General features: G+C 42.4%; 2 protein-coding genes across 2 annotated transcripts; both read left to right on the forward strand.

Annotated features, from left to right (window-relative positions):
• Positions 1-2219: 2219 nt before the first annotated feature.
• LOC128331155 (olfactory receptor 1G1-like) lies at positions 2220-3164 on the forward strand. The gene has a single exon (XM_053264507.1). It carries the CDS (start codon positions 2226-2228, stop codon positions 3162-3164), a length of 939 nt encoding a protein of 312 aa, XP_053120482.1. The 5' UTR covers positions 2220-2225.
• A 10543-nt stretch (positions 3165-13707) lies between these two features.
• Positions 13708-14658, forward strand: LOC128331156 (olfactory receptor 5A1-like). The gene has a single exon (XM_053264508.1). It carries the CDS (start codon positions 13714-13716, stop codon positions 14656-14658), a length of 945 nt encoding a protein of 314 aa, XP_053120483.1. The 5' UTR covers positions 13708-13713.
• The last annotated feature ends 386 nt before the right edge of the window (positions 14659-15044 follow it).

Consider the following 15044-nt stretch of genomic DNA (forward strand, 5'->3'; position numbering starts at 1 on the left):
TTTCCTCTGGACTCAGTCTGTGTTGTTCCTTTACTCTGGTTGCACAGAAGCCATTTGAAAGGCCCTCCATTGCCTCATCACCTCTATTCTGAGCAGATAGGCCAGCAGGTGGAGAAGTTTGTATTTGGTGAAATAAGTTAAGATCTGAGGTTACCCTTCTCAGTTGCTTGTATCTGAGACTTTACTTGAGCTGGTTTCTCCTTATTTAGCTATATACTTAAATTTGCTTGTTCGTTCGTTCGTTCGTTCATTCATTCATTCATTCATTTATTAAAGGATTTAATATACCACCCAATCCACAGACTTAGGGCAGTGTACAAAACAAGAACAGCATCCAAGATTTTTTTTTTTTAAAACAACCTTAAATGGCAAATGCCTGGCAGAAAAGAAATGTCTTCAGTAAGCTTTTAAAGGCTGAAAGGGAGGAGGCCGACCGAACCTGGGGTGGGGGGAGAATTTTGGAGTAAAGGGAAAGCAACAGAGAAAGTCCTTCCATGGGCCCTAGTACTATGGACCTCTCTGAGACCAGGGGCCAAAAGAAGGGCAACCTGGGAAGATCTCACAGGACGGGACAGGATTTGCCGGGAGAGGTGGTCCTGAAGATAAGCAGGTGCTAAGCCCTGAAGGATTTTAAAGGTGAGAGGCAACACTTTGAATTGGACCCAGAAGCAAATAGGTAACCTGTGCAGTGACCGCAAGAGAGGTGTCACACTATCATATCTCCTAGCGCCCATAAGCAGGCGGGCTGCTGCATTCTGGACCAACTGAAGCTTCTGGGTCATCTACAAAGGCAACCCCAGGTAGAGCGCATTAGAGTAATCCAGACGAAAGATGATGAGGGCATGAGTTACTGTTGCCAGGGCCTGCTGGTCGAGATAGGGCCGCAACTGGCGGACGAGCCGAAGCTGGGCAAAGGCACCTCTGGCCACTAGTTTATGGCTATTATTTTTATCCTTGAGGGTCTTGGACTTACACTTCTGCATTCCAACTGCCATGGAATCCCCTGCCCATGCCATCCTCAGAGAGATAGATAGATAGATAGATAGATAGATAGATAGATAGATAGATAGATAGATAGATAGATAGATAGATTCTTCCATATTGGTAACAGTATTTCCAATATTGAGGTCAATTTATCATGTAACCAATATTAAGATTGCTCAATTCCTAAAACATGTTGTGTTTCTTGATTTTAATATTAACTAGGTGAAGTATAAAAGGATTCAACCAAAATGTTCTTCTTGAACATCAAAAAACAAAACAATACTTTGTAAGAAACACAGAGGCATTGTGAAAGACAGAGGACCATATGCTCCCATGTCCTGATATGCATTTCTCAGTCAATACTGGGGTTAAGGAAAAACTGGCCAGCTTTCTGACTAAGGAAGCACCAGTGCAGCAGTCTTGGATGAAGAATGTGGGAAGGATGCAATTTCTACCTCCTTCCACAGCTGTCTACAACATGCAAAAACACGTCCCTGAGCATGAGGGACATATTTTGGGTAGTGCAGGCAGCTGTAGAATGGAGGGGAGATTATTCTCCCCTCTGTGTGTCCTAGTAAGGACTATTTATTTATTTACATTGACAGTGGTACCGTAACAGGATTGCCTAATTGCTGTCAGTTTTATTGAGGCATGATGCTGAGATATTGCATTTAAGAACATGTTTCAGCCACTAGTGTATAGCATCAAAGCTGACATCTGCTAACTTTGAACATCAGTATTAGGTTTTTATTTTATGCATTAAAGAGGTCATTGAGAAAGCTTGTGGAGTTGGGAAGATGTGTATCTCAATGTTGTTATATTGTCTTTCTTTCTTTCTTTCTTTCTTTCTTTCTTTCTTTCTTTCTTTCTTTCTTTCTTTCTTATAATATAATGTAATACTGTTGCAACAATGCTTCCTTAGTCAAGATGCTATAGCCACTCTGTCTGTAATAACATCAAGACACAGCATAGATGATATTACTAAACACTGAGAGGAGATGTATGAGGGCTTCTAGTGCATCCTCGCAGATTCAACTAATGCATGCTCTTTATTAGTTAGTATGTCAGCTATATTCAGTAATAATGTCCAGAGGTGCTTCTATTACACATTACTGACAGGCATTGAGATGACTAATAAAATTGAGTATGCATGTAAATCAAATGTGATATGCTTTCTACTCAATTATAAACATCTGTTTGTAACTTATCCCCCCCCCTTTATATTTCTTCTGGAAAAGGAAATGGAAAACCAAACCACAGTGACATATTTTGTTCTTTTGGGATTTTCACACAAACCACCAATCCAGATGTTCCTCTTCTTCACCTTTTCCTTAATATATTTGCTAACGCTGCTGGGTAATATGATGATTATGATTGTGATAAGAAGCAACAGAAACCTCCACAGCCCCATGTACTTCTTCCTGAGCCATTTATCTTTTCTTGATATCTGCTTTTCTTCAGTCACGGTGCCTAAGCTGCTCACAAATTTCTATGGAAGCAAGAGAATTTCATACAGTGGCTGCATTGCCCAGGTGTTCTTCATCTTTCTGATAGGAACCACTGAAGCTTTCATTCTTGCAGCCATGGCTTTTGACCGATACACAGCCATATGCAAGCCCATGCATTATGTGCAAATCATGAACAGTGTATTTTGTAGATTGCTGGTGGGAAGTGCATGGGCAATATGTTCCCTACATGCAATGATAAATACATTATCCCTCCTGAACCTAGTGTTCTGTGGCCCAAACATCATCAAACATTTTAGCTGTGAACTCCCATCTCTGCTTGCCTTATCTTGCATGGAGACTTTCCTCAACAGGATTACCCTTTTTATTACTTGTAGTACTGTAGCAGCTTTATCATGCACTGTTATTCTGGCATCCTATATCCAAATCATCTCTACAGTCCTGAAGATGCATTCAGCAGCAGCTAAACGGAAAACCTTCTCCACCTGCAGTTCCCACTTCATTGTTGTGATACTATTTTTTGGCACTGCCTCCTTTAGGTATATGAGTCCAACCTCGACCTACTCAGCCATTGTGGATGAATTCTTTTCCATCCAATACAGCATTTCAACCCCAATGTTAAACCCCATTATTTACAGCCTAAAAACCAAGGAGGTGAAGGAAGCCATCAAGAAACTAATTGGGTACAAGTCACTGATGTCTGACGTTATGTAAGATTAAGGAAATAAATGATTGATTGGAGTTGGGTTGTAAAATAAATGCATTGATATTTCTCAGACTTGATTCAAAGCCCTTGGACTTATGTGCATTAGTGCTCCATAGTAATTCAAGCTCTAAAGAGGCAAGCTTGATTTGTGTGTATCTGTTTCTGCTACTGTTTAACAAGCTGATAGTTTGAGTGTTTTATGAGAAATCTATTCTTGTTTTAAATGGCTGTGAAAAGGATATTGAACTCTTGTGTTATCCCTACAGATTGCCAAAGCCACTTTCTTTGAATTAGATTATGGCTGCCCCAAAAATCCACTCCTGTGGGAATACATGGAGGCTCTACACACGAGTGGTTTGTAAAGCCAGGAGGGTTTTTGGCAGAGAAAGTAGGTCAAGCGCGCTCTCCCTGCACATGGGCAGAAGCTTGCCCTGGGTGGCCGGATCGGCCACCCACACAATTACCATCTCTGTCACAGAACCTGGCCCCCAGAAGTCTCAGAATGCCCCACACGAGTGGGTAACCCTCGACACCAAGAGGCTTGTTGGAGCCTCCTGGTCGGTGGTCTCCTCGTGAGTCCCCATGGCATGGAGCTACGCCGTGGTGACTGACAATCTACTAAAAGGGGTTAGTGGTGTGCATGCTCTACCTTATTTAAGGGAGGGGCAATTAAGCGGGCTAACCGCTGGAAGCCGCAGAGGTAAATGGGCTGGGCTCCCTTAGCCCGGTTTCCTCCACATGTGTGAAAAGCCTCATGGAGTTACCATTTTCCCCTCCTGAATGACCCCCCAAGGTCATGATGAATTTCATTTCTCTAGTGCATTCCAGGACAAAAAAGAATGACAAAGAGTAGAAGCCAATTACTGAGAAAACCAGCAGCACTTCCACCTCTGTGACTTTTCTGGTTGAAAGAGAAAAAAAGGTTTACCATAAGCCAACCCTCAACAAAGAATATCTGCTTTTTTCATAGGGTCCCCAGAAAACCTCTGTGATTTTTTTCCCACCCTTAGACTTTGTACTTCACCTCTGTGCTAGTCATGCTTTTTTTTTTATCCTACAGTGTATGGTTGCAGACTTCCTTTTTGTTCTTCACATATCATACTGGCACAGGAGTGCCAGTATGGTCAAGATGTGGAGTAGTTTCAACATCCCACCACTTTGAGCCCTGAACAGTTTCCACCATTATAACCCTGAACATTCTATTGCTTATACAATGCAAACCACTTGTCCAATCCGTCTGACCATTTGGACACATCAGCTAGTTGACAAGGGACAACACTGATCTAAATTTGGTGCAGACACATTAACATATGGCTTCGATAAAGTAAAGGTAAATTTGTGTCATCGAGTCAGTGTCGACTCCTGGGGCCCATAGAGCCCTGTGGTTGTCTTTGGTGGAATACAGGAGGGGTTTACCATTGCCTCCTCCAGCGCATTATGAGAGGATGCCTTTCGGCATCTTCCTATATTGCTGCTGCCCGATATAGGTGTTTCCCATTGCCGGGGAAAGATACAGCAGGTTAAACCTTTTCTCTTTTTGAACAGGGGTTTAAACATGTGGGCAGATATTTTTCATCCTACAGAAGAGATATTTTGCTGAATTTCTTGACATTTTAAGTGATGTCAGCAGTTAGGCTCCATGGTCAAGGAGAGCCTTTTATATTTATGTCAAATACTAATTCAATGGTTTGTGTTATTTTTGTTATTTTTTATCTGAAGTTGTGATTTTACATGCATGAAATGCATCTTCACTCATGGTACACAGTCTGTGCAATAGGGCTTTTGAAGTTGAGATGCCCACAGCAGTGCCCAGAATCAACATGGTGGCCAGCTCTTACCCTGTCTGAGCCGGGAGCACAGCACTTCACCTCTCTTTCCCTGATCTCTTTTTTCTCTCCTCCCCCCATTGGTTCAGCCTTTGCAGTGGGGGAAATTATTCATTGCATTCCCAAGAGGCAAACACTGGCCATTGCATTGTATTTGGGGCAGTGGGTGATGTTGGCCATTGCAATGCTAGGATGATGCTTGAAATCCAGCCTTGCCTTGTGAGGTGAGGGGCACATTGGGCATTGCATTGCTTTTAAAGGTAGCTTTAGCCTTTACAATGCAGGGGGAGGCTTGAAAGCCAGCCTTGCTGTGTGTGTTTGTCTGTGTGAGAGAGAGTGAGAGAGGGAGATTGCATTGCATTGCATTGTACTGGGTTGTGGAGGGGGGTAACATTGGGCATTGCTTTGGTGGGTAGGTGAAATCTGGCATTGCATTGCCTTACTGGGCCCCTATGAATGCAGTGATTACATTGCTGAGAAAACAGCAATTGCATTGCATTGGAGGGGGTGAAATTATTGACTACATGGACATTGGATGAAGGAGTAATGCATCCGGGCAAGCATCCAACAGGTGCAGCTTCCCCAATCACTTCCTAGAGATGCCACGATGAATTTCTGTCTAATGCAGCTCCACAAGGCACAATGTTTCTGCAAAATGCCACCTCTATAGCAACTGTCCGGTCAGAAATTCAACTGGTCCCTAATACAGCCACAATCATTTTCGACAGATATACCAGATGTTTTTTTGTCTGATGTATCTCCACAAGGTACAGTTCTTCCCCCAAATGCTTTATAATATAGCAAATGTCTAGGCAGAAATTCAAGACATATAGCTATTTTGCATATCATTCCTCCAGTACTCTTTTCTCCCTCCTACCTTCACACAGCTATCAATGCAAGAGCTGCCTAGTCCTCAATCTGAATGGCTGAATGATAGGAAAGATTGCTAGGATGGAAGTCTTCCTGACTTTGAGCCCTGCATTTAACTATGCTTCACTGCATGGCAATTCAGAAGAAGAAGATGGGGAGCGTTGCCCGGTTAGCTTACAACATGCTGACACATTTCCTCCCCTTAAAGAGCAAAAAGAATCTATTTCAGGGGTGGGGAGGAGCATGTTTGTAAATTATGCTCCCTCCTCTATTTGTTTTAGATCTGAATGGACTAGCTGTCCTTGTTGCTCATTTTTCCCTCCTATCCTTCCATTTGCAGTCGGAAATGCCACCTACATTTGCTTTGTTCTTAAAAGTAATTTTTAAAATGAGGCTGTGCACATGGGGAGAGCAGGAGCCTGACTCCCCACACATGATCTCCCTCCCCACTTCACCCTGCCACTCACACATTGCACACATTGTACACTGTACACTTGCAGCCCGTCTGTGTTCACAGTTTTTTTCTGGAAAGAGAGCTGGTCTTGTGGTAGCAAGCATGACTTGTCCCCTTCAGCTAAGCAGGATCCACCCTGGATGCATACGAAAGGGCGACTAGAAGTGTGAGCGCTGTAAGATATTCCCCTTAGGGGATAGAGCTGTTCTGGGAAGAGCATCTAGGCTCCAAGTTCCTTCCCTGGCATCTCCAAGATAGGGCTGAGAGAGATTCCTGCCTGCAACCTTGGAGAAGCTGCTGCCAGTCTGTGTAGACAATACTGAGTGAGATGGACCTATGGGCTGACTCAGTATATGGCAGCTTCCTATGTTCCAGATTGCATACAAGCAGTGCTGTGGTGAGCCGGAAGAGAAAGTCCACTGGCATCCCTCAATGGACCACTCCAGGAGCATGGTGCATTGAGGGATCCTCCTTCAGCCACGTCCTCTTGCTGCCCAACTCGTTGTATGCTAGGGCTGCGTGCAGACACACAACCCCAGCACTGGGGCCGAGGACACTACCACACCCTTAACCCTGGCTAAAGGCTGGGGTAAAAGTAAGGGTTAGGCAGGGCAAGAGTGCTGGGGTCAGGAACAATGCTGGCTCTCCACACAAGCAGAGTACCCAGAATGTTGGGGGCAATATGCTAAATCATTGTAAACCTCTTAGAGAGCTCCGGCTATAGAGCGGTATATAAATGTAAGTGCTATTGCTATAAACCAGGCTGGGCTGCCCTAGCCTGGGTTAGGCTGCTCTTGAGAATAACCCCTGCTAACTGGGCAAAGAGGCACCTTTTACCATGGTGATTCTCTTTATTTAGCAGGGGGAGAGTAACTGGCCCTGTCCACCCCCAGCACAGTACTTCCAGTGACTGTTGCTGGTGTGTGTCTTATGTTTCTTTTTAGAATGTGAGCCCTTTGGGGACAGGGAGCCATCTTATTTGTTTATTATTTCTCTTTGTAAACCACCCTGAGCCATTTTTGGAAGGGCAGTATAGAAATCAAATTATTTATTTATTTATTTATTTATTTATTTATTTATTTATTTATTTATTTATATGCTATTACTGTACCAGAGATCAGTCTGCAAAATAAATCATTCATTCATTCATTCATTTACTTATTTATTTATGTAAAATATTTCTATACTGCCCAAAACTTGTGTCTCTGGGTGGTTTACCATTAAAATCATTTAAAACATTAAATCAATTAACAATTAAAATCATTTAAAAGGTTAAAACATCTAAAACCCAGTATTAGAATTATTTAAAACTATAAATCTAATTAAAAGCCTGGGTGAATAAATGTTTCTTCAGTGCCTTTTTAAAAGTTGCCAGAGATGGGGAGGCTCTTATTTCAATAGGTAGCGCATTCCAAAGTCCCGGGGCTGCAACGGAGAAGGCCCGTTCCCGAGTAGCCGCCAGACGGGTTGGCAGCAGCCACAGTCAAACCTCTCTAGATGATCTTAGCAGGCGGTGGCACTCATGGCGAAGAAGACGTTCTCTTAAATACCCAGGACCTAGGCTGTTTAGGGCTTTATCAGTAATAACCAGCACCTTGTATTTTGCCCAGAAATGTATTGTTAACCAGTGCAATTCCTTCAAGACAGGAGTAATATGGTCTCTCCTAGATGACTCCGAGACCAACCTGGCTGCCTCATTCTGAACCAACTGCAGTTTCCGGACTATGTACAAAGACAGCCCCACATAGAGCGCATTGCAGTAATCCAGCCTAGAGTAAATGAGTATGCAATCTATTCTGTTTGCAGGCTCGCTATACTTTTCTGGTGGATATAAAGTTGGTCAGGCTGAATCAAATACTTGATTCAGCTGCCTGCAATTCCTCCAGATGGTGATGCCAGTTTTGGCTGATGTGAAAGGAATTGGTGTCAGCCTGGACAGCTTTCCGAGACTGAAAATGCCTGTTGATTCCATTGGAGGTGATTTGAGCACTATATCTGGATAGGGAAGCACTGCACCTTGTAGAGATAACTCTTCTCTTAATCTTATTTCACAAGTAAGTTACTCCACAAAGTATAGTGCTCTACACTCCTGCTTCTCAAATGCGCTCTCCCTCTCTCTCTCTCTCTCTCTCTCTCTCTCTCTCTCTCTCTCCACAAAAGTTGTCCTGGGGAACATGCATGATTGTTTACAGGTTAGATAAAAAGCAAAAGTGCTTTCTTAATCAACAAAATGCCTGTCCCATGAGTACATACATTATATAAATTGCACACAGTTACTCCCAAAGGAAACACCAATTTCAGATACAGTCCCAGAATATAAATCTATGTTTTAAATGTAGCTGTACAGGCTCTTTGCACCTAGAGGCAAAACAAAAAGCATTACAAACACAAACTAATTCCGACTGAAGTCTAGTTTGATTTGGATCATGCCATGGGTTGTTTCCTCTGAACATTTAGAAAGAAAAAAGATGACACGAAAAAGAGAGAAATACATTCCTTGTTGTACATTATCTTATCAGCCTTCATATGTACGAATTCAGGTAAATACATCTTCTTATGCAAGGTATTCCATGTGATGGTTATCCATTCTTAGTTTTAAATGGAGGAGTCGGTGATTGCTAATTAGATTAGATCCATCTATGTCTTTAAACCTTTATATGCAAATCAATGACAAGATTCAAATTAACATGGAAAATAACAAGTAAACAATACAATAAAATCAAAGAGTTCTCTAAGCCTTTCAAATCTACTTCGGAAAACTATGTCCCAGATATGCGATCTCACTTTTGATGAAGCAGAAATAGCAGAAGCAGATTCATTTTGCACAGCTGAAAAAAGCACAAATCTCCATTCCTCCCCTCAGTTCTAGATTCTGACATATTAAGATTTTGTTTTCATCTTAGAGAAAGTGAAGGTGCTTACTACTTCTTTGGAGTCTGCCAAGTCCTTTCAGTTTCAAACTGAACTGGATCAAAATAATTATGTTGGTATAGGAAAGAGTGAAAATCATGCTACCATGACAAATTCTCTCTCTCTTTTTTTGCCCCGCCCCCCCAACTGTGGCAGACTTGAGAAGTCAAAAATGAAAATATATATGAGTTAAGAAATCTTATAACTGAAAATTATTTTGTAACATATTTTTTCTTTTTGGAGTCTGTTGTGGTGAATAAACTATACAGTGGACAGTAGTGGTCTAATCTGGGTCTGAAATTATTTTGTGTTTCACCTAATGTGGATTTTCGTGGCAAATATGAAAGAACGGCAGAGGAATTTCAAGGAGGGGAAGGAATAACAAGTGTGTTGGTAAGAATAACAATATTTATTTGGAGGCAGAGTAGATCATCTATCCCTGTATCACATCAGAAAGATATAAGCAGTGAGACAAATAGGGAAGAAATTGCTGATAGGTCTTGAAAGACTTCCCAACTTATGAGATTCCCAGGGAAATCTGTCTGACCAGTGTCAAAGACATGAAGGATGCAAAAACAGGTGCAAGCTTTGAAGGTCTTGAAAGACTTCCCAACTTATGAGATTCCCAGGGAAATCTGTCTGACCAGTGTCAAAGACATGAAGGATGCAAAAACAGGTGCAAGCTTTGAACAATTATCATGTTCAACCAGTAGACCTGAGAATATTCACCAGAATATTTTGTGGTATATGAAATACAATGTGAATTTGGATTTATTAACGGTGGTTGAAATGTAAGAATAACAGTTGGGGAATTTGTTATAGTAATGAAACTAATAGATTACTATGGTGATGAAAACAAGGATTAGGACATAATAACTAGATATATAAATATGAAGAAAATATTCACATGAGAGCAAATATGGATGTTGTAGTATAACTGTGTTGAAAGATTAACTGGAAGTCACATTGATATGTAGAAAACTAATAAAAATAGTGCAAAAGAGAATATTCACCGCTCATGTATAGATGCAGAAAATTGCCTCAGTAAGCCACCTGGTTTTGCTTTCTATTGGGGTTTGCAAAAGCAAGACTTTTGCCAAATACTTGGAATGCCATAATAGAAAAGTGTATGTTGGGCTGTGATTGGGCTTGTGGATCACAACATGTGAAGATATTAAATTTCTTAGATATTATGGCTATTCTCACAACACAAGCTACCTTGGGTAACCCAGGCAGTTGGTGTCATCTGGAGCTCTGGGAGCCCTCCATTCCCAGATCCTGCAGCCAAGCGTAGCTTTGCTCTTTCCCCAGTTTTTTAACTAGGAAGAATGCACCGTGAGATTGTTCCACTTTGGCAGGCAATCATCTTGGTGATCACTGCCAGGTACGAGGCTTCTCTCTGGCTCATCACCGTTTGGGGCAGCGAGGCAGGGGGAAGGAGTGGGCACGCCAAGTTCATTGGATGATCTAATAAGAGCAGCCACTGCACTGCTGATGCAGAACTCTATGGGATGCAGGAGGACTTTCTTCTCCTGATCCCAGCTTTGGTCTCCACATTCCACTGCTTGTGTGGGGGCATGGCATAGCGAAGGCAAAAACTGCTGCTTCCCATCTGCCAGGGAAGGCAGGCAAGCTCCTACCTTCCCCCAGCCCTTCCAAGAGGCAGCATGAGGACTTGTGAACCACCTCATTCTTGGGCAAATTGTAATAGCTTTCACATAAAATTATATGTAGTGAAGCAGATTAAATCTAAAAATCCCATTTGCTTTGATTATAAAATTTTCACATTCAAGTTCAATCAAATGCATTTAACATATCTATATTAAACTAGCTGGGCCAGGCACAGAGCATCTGCACCTCCACCGGCCTGCTTCTCCCCCCCGCCAACTGCTTGTCCCCCACCCCTGAAGCCAGGCCCACTTCTTCTCTCCCACCCACCTGTCACTTTCTGGCTGGTGGGCTGGCCAGCCGACCTGCCACCTTCTCCCACCCACCAATCAATTCCCGGCGGCTGGCCCAGCCCACCACCACCTCCTGCTCTCGGCTGCCGGGCCGGGCCAGCCCACCCCTGCCTCCTTCTCCCAGCACCCGGCCTGCCCTGCCACTGTCTCCTATTCCCAGTGGCCAGCTGGCCAGCCTAGCCTGCCACTGCTGCCATTGTTTCCCCATCCCAGCCACTGTCCCCCAGGCAACTGCTCTCATGATAATTCCAGCCAAATCATGTGAATGTTTGCAAAAAAAATTAGTATTCCACTAAAATCAGCTGTATGTGCTAACAAATAGGAATGTGCATGAACTGGCAGACATCTGGTTTTTTGGGGGGGTTACCTTTGAAGAAGAGGAAGAGTGCTCTTCCCACCCACCCTGCCATGTTTCCCCCTACGGCACTGTGTCCAAAATCACTGGTGCGAGGTGGCAGCGTAACTCCTTGTCGCCCCGGTCAGTGTCAAACTAGAAGTGGTTGACGGGGCACCCTCCCTTCTTCTTAAAGGTAATGTCCCAGCTGCCAAACTGGCCGAATTGCTGGACCTTTGAACCAGTTCAGCAGACCGCACAAAGACCCCCAAACCAGTTTGTGCACGTTCCTACTGCCAGATTTCCCTACGGAGAATGACAACTTGTGTTCCCTCACGGCAAGCGGAATGATGACTAAACTCATTCTAAAGAGTAAATCTGCAGGTTGCCCATGCTGCATATGTTAATGCTTTCCTGTGAAAATGGAGGGCATGGAACAGGGTAGTATCCCATCTATAATAAAGTAACATATCTGAGACAAGATTGTCTTTTACTCTCTCCTTGGCACCATATATTTCTATGAGAAGGGAATTTTTTCCCCCAGGAGATGGGATGTACAAACATGCAACTCTCACGTACAGTTAGTAATAATCCATCTAAGAAAATATTATATATGGGCATAGACATATACTTCATTTTGTAGTGAAGTTCCTAAGTCAATTGCCTCGTTTGCTGTTTTGGCAACTGTATTGATCTCCTTCAACTGAAATTTATTTGGAAGCAGTAAGTCCTGTATAGGAGTGAGTAACCTGTCCTGACTCAAGTGAATTGCCCTTGGTATTCTTTCTAAGTCTCTAGACTCAAGCTCTCTCTGTGTATGTGTGTGTGGGGTTTTTTGTTTTCGGTTACACAGCAGTCATTTGAAATGCCCTTCATTGCCTCATCACCCACACTCTGAGCAGATAGGCCAGAAGGCAAAGAGCGGTTTGTATTTGGGGAAATAACTTAGGAACTGATGTTGCCCTTCACATTTGCTTGTGTCTGAGACTTTACTTTAGTTGGTCCCCCCTTGTTTAGTTATATATCCAGATTAGATTTTTTCTGGCCATTATTTTTAGCCTTGAGGAAGTGAGTGCCTTGGACTTACACTGCTGCAATTCCAAATGCCTGGCCCGCCTACTATAGATATGTCTATTCTTCCATATCGATAACATCTGGATATTTCCAATATTGATGTCAATTTATCCTGTAAACAATATCACAATTGCTCCATTCCTAAAACATATTTTAATCCCATTATTACAGCAGACTGCTTTTCTTGCTTTTAATATTAACTTGGTGAAATATAAAAAGATTCAATCAAAATTCAGAAAATTGCTCTTCTCCAATATCAAAGAACAGTACATTCTAAGAAACACAGAGCCTCTGCGAAAGATAGTCAATCAAATTTTAATGCTTTTATTCACCGAGATTGTTTTTATCTGTTTTATGATATTTAATAGTTTTATATTACCTTTATATATATATTTGTTTTAGCTTTGTACACTACCTAGAGATGTCTATGTCAGGCGGTATAGAAATATGATAGGTAGGTAGGTAGATATGTTCCCATTTCCTGATTGCATTTCTCAGTAAATATGGGAATAATGAAAGACAGGCCAGCATTCTGACTAAGGAAACATCAATGCAGCAGTCTTGCATTCCATACTAAGGAAGCAGCAGGAGGGAAGGACCCAGTCTCCCCTTCCTACCACAGCTGTCTGCAGCATGCAAAAATAGGTCCCTGAGCATCAAGAACATGTTGTGGGGTGTGCAGGCAGCTGTAGATGGGAGGGTAAATCCCCACCCCCACCCTTTTTGTGTGCTGGTGCAGCTATTGTCTGGAATATAACATGGCTGCAACATTGCTTCTTTAGTCAAGATGCTAGCCTATAATGCTAGCCTCTGTCTGTAATAACATCAAGACACACAGTAGGTGATATTGCTAGTTACTGAGAGGACTGGGGGAGATGTATGATGGATTCAAGTGCATCCTTGCAGATCCAACTAATGCATGGTCCTTATTAGTCAGGACATTAGCCATTTTCAGTAATGATGTTAAGAGGAGCGTATATTATGCATTATTGAAAGGCAGTGAGAGGACGTATAAAACTGAGTATGCATGTAAATCAAATGTGAGATGCCATCTACTCAGCTATAAAAATGTGTTTGTAAATTTTTCTGGGTTTTTCCTCTCTCTGTATATTTATTCTGGAAAAGAAAATGGAAAACCAGACCACAGTGACTTATTTTATTCTTTTGGGATTTTCATACAATCCACCGGTCCAGATGCTCCTCTTCTTCACCTTTTCATTGATATATATGGCAACGCTGCTGGGAAATATGATGATTATGATTGTGATAAGAAGCAACAGAAACCTCCACAGCCCCATGTACTTCTTCCTGAGCCATCTGTCTTTTCTTGATATCTGCTATTCTTCAGTCACGGTGCCTAAGCTGCTCACAAATTTCTATGGAAGCAAGAGAATTTCATACAATGGCTGCATTGCCCAGGTGTTCTTCATCTTTCTGACAGGAACCACTGAAGCTTGCATTCTTGCAGCCATGGCTTTTGATCGATACACTGCCATATGCAAGCCCATGCATTATGTGCAAATCATGAACAGTGTATTTTGTAGATTGCTGGTGGGAAGTGCATGGGCAATAAGTAACCTATATTCAATGATAAATACATTATCCCTCTTAAAACTAGTGTTCTGTGGTCCAAGCATTATCGTGCATTTTAGCTGTGAACTCCCATCTCTACTTGCCTTATCTTGCACTGACACTTTTCTCAACAAGATTACATTTTTTATTACTGGTATTACAGTAGCAGGTTCTTCATTCATTGTTATTGTGGCATCCTATATCCAAATCATCTCTACAATCCTGAAGATGCATTCAGCAGCAGCCAAATGGCAAACCTTCTCCACATGTAGTTCCCACCTCATTGTTGTGGTTTTATTTTATGGCACTGCCTTCTTTAGGTATTTGAGTCCAGCATCGACCTACTCAGCCATTGTGGATGAATTCTTTTCCATCCAATACTGCATTTCAACCCCAATGTTAAACCCCATTATTTACAGCCTAAAAACCAAGGAGGTGAAGGAAGCCATCAAGAAACTTATTGGGTACAAGTCACTGATGTCTGGCATTATGTATGATTAAGGAAATCAACAACTGATTGGAAGTGAGTTGTAAAACAAATGCATTGACTTAATTCACACCCTTGGATTTTTTAGCATTAGTACTCTGTAGTAATACAAGCTATAAAGAGTCAAGTTTGATTTGTGTGTTTTTGTTTCTGCTACTTTATAAGCACAGAAGGAGAGGTGGCAGCAGTGACAGCCCAGGTTAGGAAAAGCTCACGACCGCCAAACCCAGAGGAGCGGCTGCTCTTGCTCGTGTGTGTGTGGGGGGGGGGGGGCAGAAAGACCAGGCCTTCTCCCAGGCAGCCCACCCCATCTTCAGATTTCTTGCCGTCACTCGCCTCCCCTCTGCCTCCTCCCTCCTTCTCCACCATAGGATTCTTTAAAAAAAATATTATTATTATT

This window comes from Hemicordylus capensis, chromosome 6 (assembly GCF_027244095.1).
Source record: "Hemicordylus capensis ecotype Gifberg chromosome 6, rHemCap1.1.pri, whole genome shotgun sequence".
Classification (NCBI taxonomy): Eukaryota; Metazoa; Chordata; class Lepidosauria; order Squamata; family Cordylidae; genus Hemicordylus; species Hemicordylus capensis.